The following is a 13,206-nucleotide window of genomic DNA, read 5'->3' as shown; positions in this document are numbered from 1 at the left end:
GGATTAAATCAACACTAGAAATAGCTGTAAAGTCTTTACACCAGCTTGCCCCAGATCGCACTAAACTAGCATTTCTAATAGGAACATTGAAAACTTCCCATTGGATTTGTACTATAACCAGACCAGCATCCAGGGCAACTGCACTGGGTGAATGAGACATACTGTACATATTCAGAAACAAGAAGACTATAATCAAGATAAAATGATCAGAGTGAAATTGAAATATATTTTACAAATATTATAACCATCTACAGCAACATCCTAACCACTATGTGATGGCTGCTATTGAGGGAAGCAATTCCTACAGGAAACTGTAGACTCCCTTAATAAACAAGGTGTTTGATAAAAGAACCATCTCTATTTAGCTGGCCCATGTTCAACGTAGCAAAGCCTGATGGACGATGGTGATTTGTCATTGACTACATCATCCAGAATAAACACACAGAACCTAATTCCGTCCAGCAACAGTCATTACAACAAATTCAGTAAGGATTGGATCATAAAAACATATAAATCTTGCAGAAATCTGGCCAATGGCATCTGGTTACATCCATTTCTCACAAGTGACAGACATTACACAGCCTTCGCAGCACCCAATGCCTCACAACATCAGTGGACCAGACTCACACCAGGTTTTCAGAATAGTCCATAGATACACTGCAAGAATCATTCAGACTCTACAAGGAATATCAGACTTTTGTGCATATGTTCATGATGTATACTGCATAGCCAACACACTGGGCGAGCATTTAGCACAGGTTGAGGAGATTATTTAAAGGCTGATAGAAAGAAACTATTCATCATTGTCATTATGTGCTGTATCATATGATGTGGTTGATTAAGGTCTTATGATCATGATTATTCTTGGCAATTTTTTCTACAGAAGTAGTTTGCCATTGCCTTCTTCTGGGCCGTGTCTTTACAAGATGGGTGAAAACCATTATCAATACACTTCAGCGGTTGCTTGCCTGGCATCAGTAGTTGCATAATCAGGACCTGCGATGTGCACCAGCTGCTCATACAACCTGCTCCCATGGCTTCACTTGATTCTGATTGTGGGGCTAAGCAGGTGCTGCACCTTGCCCAAGGGTGACCTGCAGGTGAGCGGAGGGAAGAAGCACCTTATACCTCCTTTGATAGAGATGTACCTCCACCCCGCCACCCACAAAGCTACATAATTTACATTAAGAAATCTCAGCTCTGTCATACAGTATAATATTTCCTAGGCATGAGAATTGCCATTCAGGTATATGGTTTAACTCCTGAATCTAGACCAAAGTTTCCTCCAGTAGAATATCCAAAGACCATAAAAACCTTACAATCAACCCTAGGCTTTTGAATTATACTAGAGTTTTCATATCTGACTACGCGTAATTGTCAAAACCGTTATATGACAGGTGTACACCGGAAAATGAAAAAACTTTTAATTTTACCCCAGAAGATTATGAGGCACCAGAGAAATTGGTGAATGCAGTTCGGCAAGCAATAGACCTTTGGACAAGAGACCTAACAAAATCTCTTGTTCTGCTAAATTTGTGCTTTTTTCAAAAATTGCTCTGTAGCTATTTGATATAATGGGTACATTATTGAAAAAAGAAACACAAACCCCCATACACTATGCCTCTTATAATTTCCAGCTCTTATACTCAATACTTTGATTAATAAAGGCCAATGTACCAAAACCTCTCTTTACGACCCTATCTACCTGTGACGCCACTTTTAGGGAATTTTGTATCTGTATTCCCTGATCTAATACAACCCTGATTGCTAACTCAGGCCAACAATGACCTACACCAGATAAAGCTCTCCTCAAGGAATTGAGACTGTATGGGAATTCAAGAGAAAGCAAAAGAACCTGACATGAAAGATTAGTCCTGACGAAGGGTCTCGGCCTGAAACGTCGACTGCACCTCTTCTTTGAGATGCTGCCTGGCCTGCTGCGTTCACCAGCAACTTTTATGTGTGTTGCATGAAATATTGGATCCCACAAAAAAAGGGACTAGGTCTTCGAAAAGAAATTCAATAAAAATAATTCTGACCCTATTTGATCCTAGATAGAAACCTCCTTGTCGTACAATCCAGTTTATCAGTGGTAGGGCTGTAGTAATCGAAACCGGGAGGGGAAACAAAACTGTCAGTAAAATTGTCTCCATTGATTACATCAAACCAGCCCCAGCAGGATTTATCCCCTAGAATGCGCAGAACCCTTATATTAGACCAGTATATGGGTCCACCACAGAACCCTTATATTAGACCAGTACATGGGTCCACTACAGAACCCTTATATTAGACCAGTATATGGGTCCACTACAGAACCTTTATATTAGACCAGTACATGGGTCCACTACAGAACCTTTATATTAGACCAGTACATGGGTCCACTACAGAACCCTTATATTAGACCAGTACATGGGTCCACTACAGAACCCTTATATTAGACCAGTACATGGGTCCACTACAGAACCCTTATATTAGACCAGTATATGGGTCCACCACAGAACCCTTATATTAGACCAGTACATGGGTCCACTACAGAACCCTTATATTAGACCAGTATATGGGTCCACCACAGAACCCTTATATTAGACCAGTATATGGGTCCAGTACAGAACCTTACATCCCAAGGGGAAGAGGGGTGAGATGTATTGAAAAGATAAAAACACATGTTTAGATCTAAATATAAACATAAATATTCTATTCACTTGACGACGATCTCTTAGGCATATTGCCCAAGGATAATATACCTAAGACACGTTTTCAGAGTAAGAAAGACTCAAACTCCAGAAAAAAATGTTGCTCTTGTTGTACTCTACTTTTAATATTTGTGCTTATAATAACATTATTCAGTGCTGCCTTACTTACCATTTGCTCTTTAGCAGAAGAGGTCGCATTTACTGTGCAAATTGTCTCACCTGGCTCGGTCACCTCAAAATTTATTGACTCTGAGAATATTAGATTAAGAAGACCTGTGAGCAATGATGATTCTAATTTAAATATCACCAAGTGGCCCATACCCCTTGGTCATTTGTGAACTACTATCCTGGAACCCTTAAAGCTTACCTCTGGCAAAGTGATTGTTTGCATCCACTTAAACATTCACTCTGACTGCATTGCAGACAAAATGAACATAGTGTAGATACTTGGGAAGGCAAATAATCACTCATGGAAATAATATTGACACCTCAACAAAACTGAAAGATTCCAGCCCAGATACTGATGGTAGAGGAATCCCTCTACACTCGAATGGTTCCACTCACGGAAATATGACATTGAGACGATTAGACTAGAAAATACATTGTGGGGAAAAGACATTTTTTTTAATGAAGACACTTCCACATGAGACTGATATCTCATTGCATTTTCCCTTTATGGCCAACATGCAATGTATATGAACATACTAAGCAGAGAGCAGATGATTGCTCTCAGGATGAGGCTTTTCATTCTAGGATGAGGGAGATGTCTTCCTTTTTTAAAGAAAGGGGCTTCCCTTCCTCCACTATCAACTCTGCTCTTAAACGCATCTCCCCCATTTCACGTACATCTGCTCTCACTCCATCCTCCCACCACCCCACTAGGAATAGGGTTCCCCTGGTCCTCACCTACCACCCCACCAGCCTCCGGGTCCAACATATTATTCTCCGTAACTTCCGCCACCTCCAACGGGATCCCACCACTAAGCACATCCGTCCCTCCCCCCCCTCTGCATTCTGCAGGGATCGCTCCCTACGCGACTCCCTTGTCCATTTGTCCCCCCCATTCCTCCCCACTGATCTCCCTCCTGGCACTTATCCGTGTAAGCGGAACAAGTGCTACACATGCCCTTAAACTTCCTCCCTTACCACCATTCAGGGCCCCAAACAGTCCTTCCAGGTGAGGCAACACTTCACCTGTGAGTCAGCTGGGGTGATATACTGCGTCCGGTGCTCCCGATGTGGCCTTTTATATATTGGCGAGACCCGACGCAGACTGGGAGACCGCTTTGCTGAACACCTATGCTCTGTCCGCCAGAGAAAGCAGGATCTCCCAGTGGCCACACATTTTAATTCCACATCCCATTCCCATTCTGACATGTCTATCCACGGCCTCCTCTACTGTAAAGATGAAGCCACACTCAGGTTGGAGGAACAACACCTTATATTCCGTCTGGGTAGCCTCCAACCTGATGGCATGAACATCGACTTCTCTAACTTCCGCTAGGCCCCACCTCCCCCTCGTACCCCATCTGTTACTTATTTTTATGCACACATTCTTTCTCTCACTCTCCTTTTTCTCCCTCTGTCCCTCTGAATATACCCCTTGCCCATCCTCTGGGTCACCCCCCCCCCTCGTCTTTCTTCCCGGACCTCCTGTCCCATGATCCTCTCATATCCCTTTTGCCTATCACCTGTCCAGCTCTTGGCTCCATCCCTCCCCCTCCTGTCTTCTCCTATCATTTTGGATCTCCCCCTCCCCCTCCCACTTTCAAATCCCTACTCACTCTTCCTTCAGTTAGTCCTGACGAAGGGTCTCGGCCTGAAACGTCGACTGCACCTCTTCCTACAGATGCTGCCTGGCCTGCTGCGTTCACCAGCAACTTTGAAGAATAGCAGCTAAGTACTTTGTTAACCACAGTTCTTCTGGCAAATGATCATCGCAAGTGATAGTCCATAACTTCCCTTTGGAGCTGGAGGCAATTCGATGTGGCAGAACCGAGGCAAGGAGAGGTGATGAGCCTGTTTCCAAGAGAGTGGAAGAGTGTGAAAGGTTGGGCACAGGCCGAATCAAAGCCATGGGGTCCAGGTCCCAAAGTGAATTGATGCGACTGAACGTGATGCTTGGACAGAGATCTACAGGCTGAATCGAGGCAGTGAAGTCCAGCGTATTCAACTGGAAGAACCCCCTGTTTGGATGGAGATTTAAGCGCCAGACCAGATTGAAAAGGTCAAGTATGATTGCTGCTCCACTATGTTTACATGGCTCTGTGTTGAACTATGGGTCTCCGACTCTCTTTGCGGGATTTCAGTTCAGAAGCAGTATTTGCCCGTGGTTACTGTTTGCATGATTTTTTTTATTGCACATTGAGTATTCGACGGTCTTTTTTATGGGTTATTTTATTCTTTTGTTATCTTATGGACATGTTTTTTTAATTTGCTGTACATTGGGTGTTAGATAGTCTTTTTTCATATATATGAGGTTTGTTTTCCATTTTCTGTTTTTCATGGCTGCCTGTTAGAGGGATCTCAAGGTTGTATAATGTATACATACTTTGAACTTTGCTTCTTCCGCCATATAACTGGTTAATTTTGTGACAGGATCACAGAAATCACTCTGGTAATCAGGACTGTTACACAGAGAATGCTCAACAAGAGGAGATCCACTCCATAAGAAACTGCAAGTTGGAAGTCTGACTGAGTATTCAGGCCCACAGATAGTTCAAGGAATTATGGAGTAAGGAATTGGTTTTTTAATGACTGTCTCCACAATCTAGACACTTCGATCTTTGGGAAATTTAGGTTTTGTTTCCATCGGCCAAATGTGTTGTTCCCCAATTATGATATTTCTATTATCTTATTACTCTACGTATCACTAATTTCAGTGCCTTTCTTGCTTTACAAGGCCATGTAATCCGCAATCTTGATACAGTTATCAAGCTCTTTCTTATAATTTATACCAGAGCAGCAAGCTGACAGACTGAATCTCTTTTATTGTATTAATTCTGCTGCTTAATTCATGCATAGATATAATTTATACATAAGCATAAATACACATCTGGTAATATTTCCAGCAAGACACATTTAAATATGCACCCCACACCATGGGAAATGAGTGGTCCTTGAAACGTAAATAATTCAGTATTAAAGAATACCAAACATCAATTGTGTTGCTTGCTATTAAGAAGGGAAATGGCTACTATATCTCTGAGATACAATGCTGACAATTATAATTATGGAGAATTGGTCAGAGCGAAATATATTTCTCTTGTTGGAACAAGAGAAATCCAACAAGAGAAATATATTTTGCTATGAACAATTCTCCAGAGAACTTGAAAAATCAGTACATCTGTTGCTATTTTCTGATGGAAATAAGAAGTAACATCCTGTTGATATTTGTTGCTTGATATGGTGAACTTTTGATGGAGTTGTGGATTACCATCAAAGATCACACATCACTAGAATTCTTATTTCAAATCAACTGCAGCATCTTGGGCAATGATATCATTATATATTTTTTTTGCCAAGGCTGATTTGACAATTTTGGCAGTTGATTTTTTCATCTATTTTTTTCTGTCTAGGGCCACATTGACAAATTTACATTTGACACAATCAGTGATATTTCACTGAGACGTACAATATACATAAAAAGGTTTATTAGATGCAGGGAGAGGATGTTTCCTCAGCTGAGGAATACAAAACTGGGTAACACACATCAAAGTTGCTGGTGAATACGGCAGGCCAGGCAGCACCTTTAGGAAGAGGTACAGTCGACGTTTCAGGCCGAGACCCTTCGTCAGGACTTCGTCAAAACTGGGTAACAGCATCAAAATAGGTGGTAGACCATTTAGATCTAAAATGGGGAGAACTTTCTTCACTCTAAGAGTGGTGAATCTTTGGTACTTAAAAACAGAAGAGTTAACAGCTGCATCCAAGCCAGACAATTATAGATATTTGGACTGCAAAGAAATCAAGGGATGTACAATTAGGAGAGGATAGTGCAGTAAAGAAATTACTGGAAGATTAGCCATGATCTTGTTGAAAGTGGGGAAGGCCTAAGGGTCTGAATAGCCAATTCTTGTTTCCATTTCTTGAATATGTCCTGACTGTGTGTGTAGTAGCTATCAGTACTAATTCGACAGAACCAATGCATTTTAATAGAGTAAATCTATTGCAGTTGAAACCTGCTATATGATTGTCAGTCTGAAGAAAGATAGGGGGTCACCACACTGACAGAATAGACTGTATAATCTGCTCATCAGTTTCAAGAAACCTCTATTAAAGTTAGATAAATATGAAACTACAGACGCTGGAATCTGGGGCAACAAGCGACCAGCTGGAAGAACTGAGCTGGTCTAGCAGTATCTGTGGGAAGGAAGTAATTGTTGATGTTTCAGGTTGAAACCCTGCATGCTGATGTAGTTTATGATGCAAAACATCAACAATTCCTTTCCTCCGACTGATGCTGCTTGATCCGTTGAGTTCTTCTGGCAGTTTGTTTGTTGCTCCATTAAAATTAGACTTGCTTCCAATACTTAAATGTTTTGCAAGTGATGGTCTGAACAGGAGGTAGAAATGACCAATTAAAAGAACAAGACATAGGTTATAAGACACAGGCAGTGAAAAGACATTTTAATTTCACTATAGTTACTTCCAATCATTCTCATTGATTGGTGTTCATTTACTATTCTCCCAGTACATTATGGAGTGCTTCAAATTGTTATCAACACCAATTTTATTACTTACTCTATGTATTTGAGAGAGACTTTCTGGGATTGCTTGGTACTGACAGTCAAGATGTACATCTGTAAAGCAGCCAGTCGGAGAGCCACATCGTACTTCAGCTCAGGCCCAAACCTCTCCTGCACCACATCATTGCAACTCTGCAGGAGAAACAGTAGGGGAAGAAATGTAACCAAGCAGTATGCCAATGAATCCCTTTAACTGCAATCTGACCGAGATAATAAGCATGCTTCAGGTCTGTGGGCTCTGATTTGTAGTACTATTGTAACTGCTATACTCTTCATGCTTGCAGCATTTATTTCATTACTTTTCTTCTTCTCCTTTAAAAAAAGATCTATTAAAGCAAATAAATGGTACAGAATGGTTATAGAATTTTACATGAAGATCACATATCATTCTAATTTAGAGTCACACATGTTACCCTGGTGTACAGTCTATAGCAGGAGTGTGGAAAGCTGTGAGAAGATCAATGTTTTGATCACCTTCTTGATTCTGCACAGTCCATGGACACAGTTTGGTTCTAATCTCCAGAATCAGGAACTCTGAAAGATCGGTTTTCTAACAGGAGCAATGGTTTCCACTTCCCTCTCTTTGCTTGCTCCGTTTGTCAGGAGAATTAAACAGAAACGTTTTTTGTGAGTGGATTCTAGTTAGTTGGGACACATCCATACCAATACATTTTGGTCCAATTAGCGGCTACCCCAATTAGTCGAAGTTTAGGAAATAGTTAAAGAGGTATAAAAAATAAAAACTACCATTTAACTGAGTAATAAATTATGTACTTAAGCAATATACAGAACAAATTAAAACACTATCAATACTGCTACAGTACAATAAAACTGTATATTATTTCCTAATTGTTATCACAAAGGAATTTATTCAGCGTACCTGTTCATTTGATTGACTGTGAATGAACAAAATCAGTGCAGGCACCTACACCTTCATATAGACCGCCTTCATACAATGCTGTCAATGATTGCATTCTCCAAATGTACATGTTCGTTGTAACATTCAAGATGATTGTCAATATCTTCAATTGTCAAGTCTCCACAGATGTTAACTTGTTGAAGTAGTGAAATAGTTTCATTTTTAGTCCAGGCTGTTTCTGGCATCTCCAAGCCTGAATGCTTGAAACTGCAGTGTGCAAAACAGTTCTGAATTGTCTTACTGCTTATTTCTCACTATCAGTGACAAAAATCACTACTTTTTGAACAAAAGCACACACAAATGATGCTATTTAAAAACTGTTCATTCTAAACACGGTATAGTGTCTCACAGCCACACAAGTGCACATATCTGACACTAATTGGAAACTGTTCAGGAAAAGTTCATTTATTTGGGACACTATGACACATAATTGGGACAGGAGGCTGCTCCTGAATAGTTTCTAACTTCAGTGGCATGCACATATGTAGTTGTTAGACACTACACTGTGCTTACAGCAAACAGTACAGAGTCGGTAGTGTGTGTTTCAGTTCAAAAGCAATGATTTTTATCACTGATAATTGGCAAGAAATAAGCAGCAAGGCAGTCCTGAACTGTTTTGCGGAATGTGGTTTCAAATATTTAGACTTGGAGATGCCAGAAATGGCCAGCAGTAAAAATGAAACAATTTCACTACTTCAACAAGTTAGAAACTACAAAGAATTTGAAGGTATCGACAATCATCTTGAATGTTATCATGAAGATGAAGATATAAGAACCCCCTAGTACCACCAAGAAGACCATCAAAAACTCGATTCCTTGTGCATTTATCAATATTTGTTCCCTGATCAATATCTCTAAAGCAAATTATTTGGCCAGAATCAAATTGCTATTTGTGGAAGCTTGCTGTGTGCAAACTGGCTGTCTTGTTTCTGTTATCACAACATTTTAAAAAGTGCTGCAAAGTGTTCTAAAAGTGAGACAAGACATACTGAATAACCACAGATCTCTCTTCCTCTGTCCTTTTCTCACTCTCTCTTTTTTCCTTCCTTAGTTCTGATAGTTAATGTTGTCAGTATCAGCTTTCTTTTATTTTGCAATTCTGAAACCTTACCCTGGCAGCTGACAACCAAAAAACGTTTAAATAATACTCTGGAAGAAGACACTAATGGACTCAGCACAAAGGGTGGAACCATGTAATACATCAGAAACTAGTAGTTCAGTATTAGAGTATGAATACACTGCATCGCACACTTACCTGAACATACAAATACTCAAAAGCAACTGCATCTCTCCGTAGCAAATCAATAGGATCCTTTGGGACAAAGCTGATCCGGAAAAGACACTTCATCTTGTGGGATCCTGGTCTCTGTGTTACCTAAAGCAAAGTAATAACAGATGAAGGCCCCCTAGACAGAGTCCCCATTGTTATCTTTAAGGCCTGATTGGGCCTGGGGTGAGGATCGCTGAAGCATCAAGGGCAGTTACCAATTATCTGTATCAGATATAAAGTTGACAGCTCAGTACTTTGAATCAGACAGAGATCTCAATGGCAGGGAAATGTTTCGTATCCGGTTTCATTTAAATCTAGGTAAATAACTGTAATTGAACTCTCCCTCCATTAATGTAATTCTTAAGTTTGGGCACTTGACACAGTCACTTTGTCAATTGGAGACAATACACTCAACCCAGTCATATCCCTGTAAATAACCAATGGTAACTTGAGCCATTCCAATGTTACTATGTGTTACTGTGCACATTCTTGAAGTACTACGACTTATCCCATAATTGTTCCTTGTGCACTTGGACAGGTGGAAAAAGGTGAAAAATGTTTTCAGTAAATGAACAAAAAGCTGCAGGTGCTTAAAAGTTGAAATATTAAGAGGAAGTGCTGGGAACACTCCAGTCAGAAGAATCCTTGTTAAATCCATTTCCCTTTTCACACCAGCTGTCTTGCCTGCTGGGTATTTCCAACAGGGTCTGTTTTCATATGAAAAATATTCTCTTTTGACATAAACTATTACATAACAAGTTTTGGCATTCTGCATGCAACATTCAGTACAGCCAACATTTATTAAGGCAACCAATCCACCGTTTGATCTGGTTCTGGGGCGATGCTGTTGGGGAAAGAAATGTGGTTTGATGTGCAGTGCTCGATCAGACGCCGAGCACAGTAATGTTTCTGAACGTGCAAACAGACCATATGCTGAAGAATCATTCCACTTTAAAAACAATTCAGACTGGACCAATCAAATCTTGCATGTAACCTTCATGCTGGTCATATACAGTTTTACTAATATTTATTTGAGATCCCACATTGTCAGTGATAACTCCAGGCATTTATAATAAGTTTTTTGTAATAAAGTGCCAAAGACACTTTGCAGGAACATTGTCAAACTAAGTTTGACAACAAGTCATAGGGGGATAATAGAGAAGATGACCAAAGATTTGGGCAAAGAGCCAGTTGTTAAGACAGTCTTAATGGACTGAAAAGTTATAGAGAGAAGAGGACCTTTAGAGAGGGTACTTGAAATTTGTGACTGAAATTATGGTGATGAATAGTGGAACGTTTGAATTTAGAAATGCACAGAATGAAGAATCTACAGCAGGAGGAGATTACAAAGGCAGAGTGAGTCAAGACCAGGGAGTGATACTACAATAAGTGAAAGAATTTTGCTTAACAAGGAGCCAATGCAGATCCAAGAGCACAAGGGTGATGGAAGTATTGACACTTGGAGCCAATTGGTCACATGCATTTGTCACATGTACATCGAAACATATAGTGAAATGAGTCATTTTGCATCAATGACCAAAACTGTCTGAGGATGTGCTGGGGGCAGCCCACAAGTGTTGCCATCCTTCCACACCTACATAGCATGCCTACAACTTGCTAACCCTTACCCATAGGTCTTCAGAATGTAGGAGGAAACCAGAAAATCTAGAGGGAACCCAGGTGGTCATGGGGAAGACATACAACTCTTTACTCACAGCAGTGTGAAATGAACTAGGTTGCTGGCACTGTGAAGCATTATGCTAACCACTGTGCTAGTGTGCCATTCTACGATGCTGCTATGACCCCCACTGATGCTGTGATTGACACCGTGAACCCCATCAATGGTGGAATGAACTCTTATTGATGGAGAGGAGCTTCAGCTGCTCGTGAAGTGGAGACAATGACAGAGTTGGTGGTGCTACTGAGGTGGAACTAGGCAGATTTAGTGATGGTGCAGTTAAGCAATCTGAAGTTCAGCTTGCAATCACGTGTAATACTGAGGCTGAGAGCAACCTGAATCAGTTCCAGTACTGCCCAGAATTTTACAGTTGCCTTCAAAGGCGTACTGAATGGTCATGGCTGAGATCTTTGGAGAGGGTCTTTGGCTAGTGGTGGTGGGAAAGGAACTAGGTGTGTATGGCAGAACAATGAATGGAGGATAGGGGTCTGGCAAGTGGTGGGCGTGGAGGATGAGAGGGTCTGTGTTCTTGGCACTTTCTCAAGCTTTACAGTTGCAATGGAAGCCTCCTTCTGTATGAGTAGCCAGGAAGCGGGCAAGTCATTCATTCACCACCGCAAGTCTGAGAAATGGCGTTGAGTAGTATGCTGGATATTGTTGCATGTCTACAGCCTCTTCTAAGTGCTAAGCATCATACTTACGGGGGAACTTAAATGGGACTCACACCCTTTATGATCCAATCATTAATCTTTCATTTAACCTTCATGTTTAATTGTTTGTAGAAATTAGATTGCAGTGCATTATAGTGAGACAGCAAGCCACTCTCTGGGCAAGTTTGAGCTGAAAAGTTGAGATTGCACTTTGAGACCAGGTGAACCCCGGGACCAACAGAGCTGCCATTAAACCTTAATGCTAGAACAGGATTTTTCAGAGATAACTTTCTCCACTCAGTTGTTACTTCACTAAAACGTAGAAACCATAATATTACGACTAAGTTTACCAAGTATAATGTCCATTGTTAACTAGGTGAAAGTTATTCTATTGATGCCCGACTTGGGCAGTACAGCCTTGTTATTTAGAATAGTGCACAACGATTGGAAGGACTGCATAGCAGTAAAAGGTGTAAACAATATTTTAAATACGCGCATTGCAAAAATATATTGGTTAGAGCAAGCTGAGTAAAAATCCACTGGACAACTGCTTTCAGGCCAATAACCAGCTAGGTGTAATGTTTTAGAAAATGCCACAGGAATTTACTGTTATTACACTTATTGGTTGATCACGTGTTCACGTGGCATTCCTACAACTGCAATTTTAATCTTGTTAAACAAGATCTAGTGCACAACTTACAGTAAATCATATACAAAGAGACATAAAGGATTTTAAGTGTTTGCCTGCTTAAGTACCAAAGGCACATTTGTTTTTAGAAAAACACTTTGTATTTTATTCAAAAGCATTACAGCTTACTCAACTGGTAATACTTTTTTTCTGAATGAAGTAGCTTGAGATTAATATGTGAGGGCAGAAGTTCCACAAGTGCTCTGTGTAATTTTAATAAAATGTTAATGAAATAAACGTAAAGGGAAAGGAGATTTTACTACAAGGTCCATGAACTTATACTTTATTGTCAGCAAACAATTGATACTAGAACGTACAATCATCACAGCGGTATTTGATTCTGCACTTCACACTCCCTGGAGTACAAATCGATAGTAAATATTAAAAATTTAAATTATAAATCATAAATAGAAAATAGAAAAGGGAAAGTAAGGTAGTGCAAAAAACTGAGAGGCAGGTCCAGATATTTGGAGGGTACGGCCCAGATCCGGGTCAGGATCCGTTCAGTAGTCTTATCACAGTTGGAAAGAAGCTGCTCCCAAATCTCGCCATACGAGTCT

At 40.4% G+C, this 13,206-nt stretch overlaps 1 protein-coding gene across 1 annotated transcript in view; it reads right to left on the bottom strand.

The window, feature by feature from the left end:
- frmpd4 (FERM and PDZ domain containing 4) overlaps positions 1 to 13,206 on the bottom strand; it is a 472,289-nt gene that overhangs the window by 33,226 nt on the left and 425,857 nt on the right. Inside the window, exons 9-10 of the mRNA XM_072262320.1 lie at positions 9,616 to 9,735; positions 7,437 to 7,573 (exon numbers count right to left, since the gene is read on the bottom strand). Coding sequence (XP_072118421.1) covers positions 7,437 to 7,573; positions 9,616 to 9,735 — 257 coding nt within the window. The remainder of the gene's footprint in view (positions 1 to 7,436; positions 7,574 to 9,615; positions 9,736 to 13,206) is intronic.

The sequence above is a fragment of the Mobula birostris genome, chromosome 6 (genome assembly GCF_030028105.1).
Source record: "Mobula birostris isolate sMobBir1 chromosome 6, sMobBir1.hap1, whole genome shotgun sequence".
Lineage (NCBI taxonomy): Eukaryota > Metazoa > Chordata > Chondrichthyes > Myliobatiformes > Myliobatidae > Mobula > Mobula birostris.
Note: the sequence above shows the minus strand (reverse complement) of the source record. Positions and strands in the feature narration are given on the sequence as shown.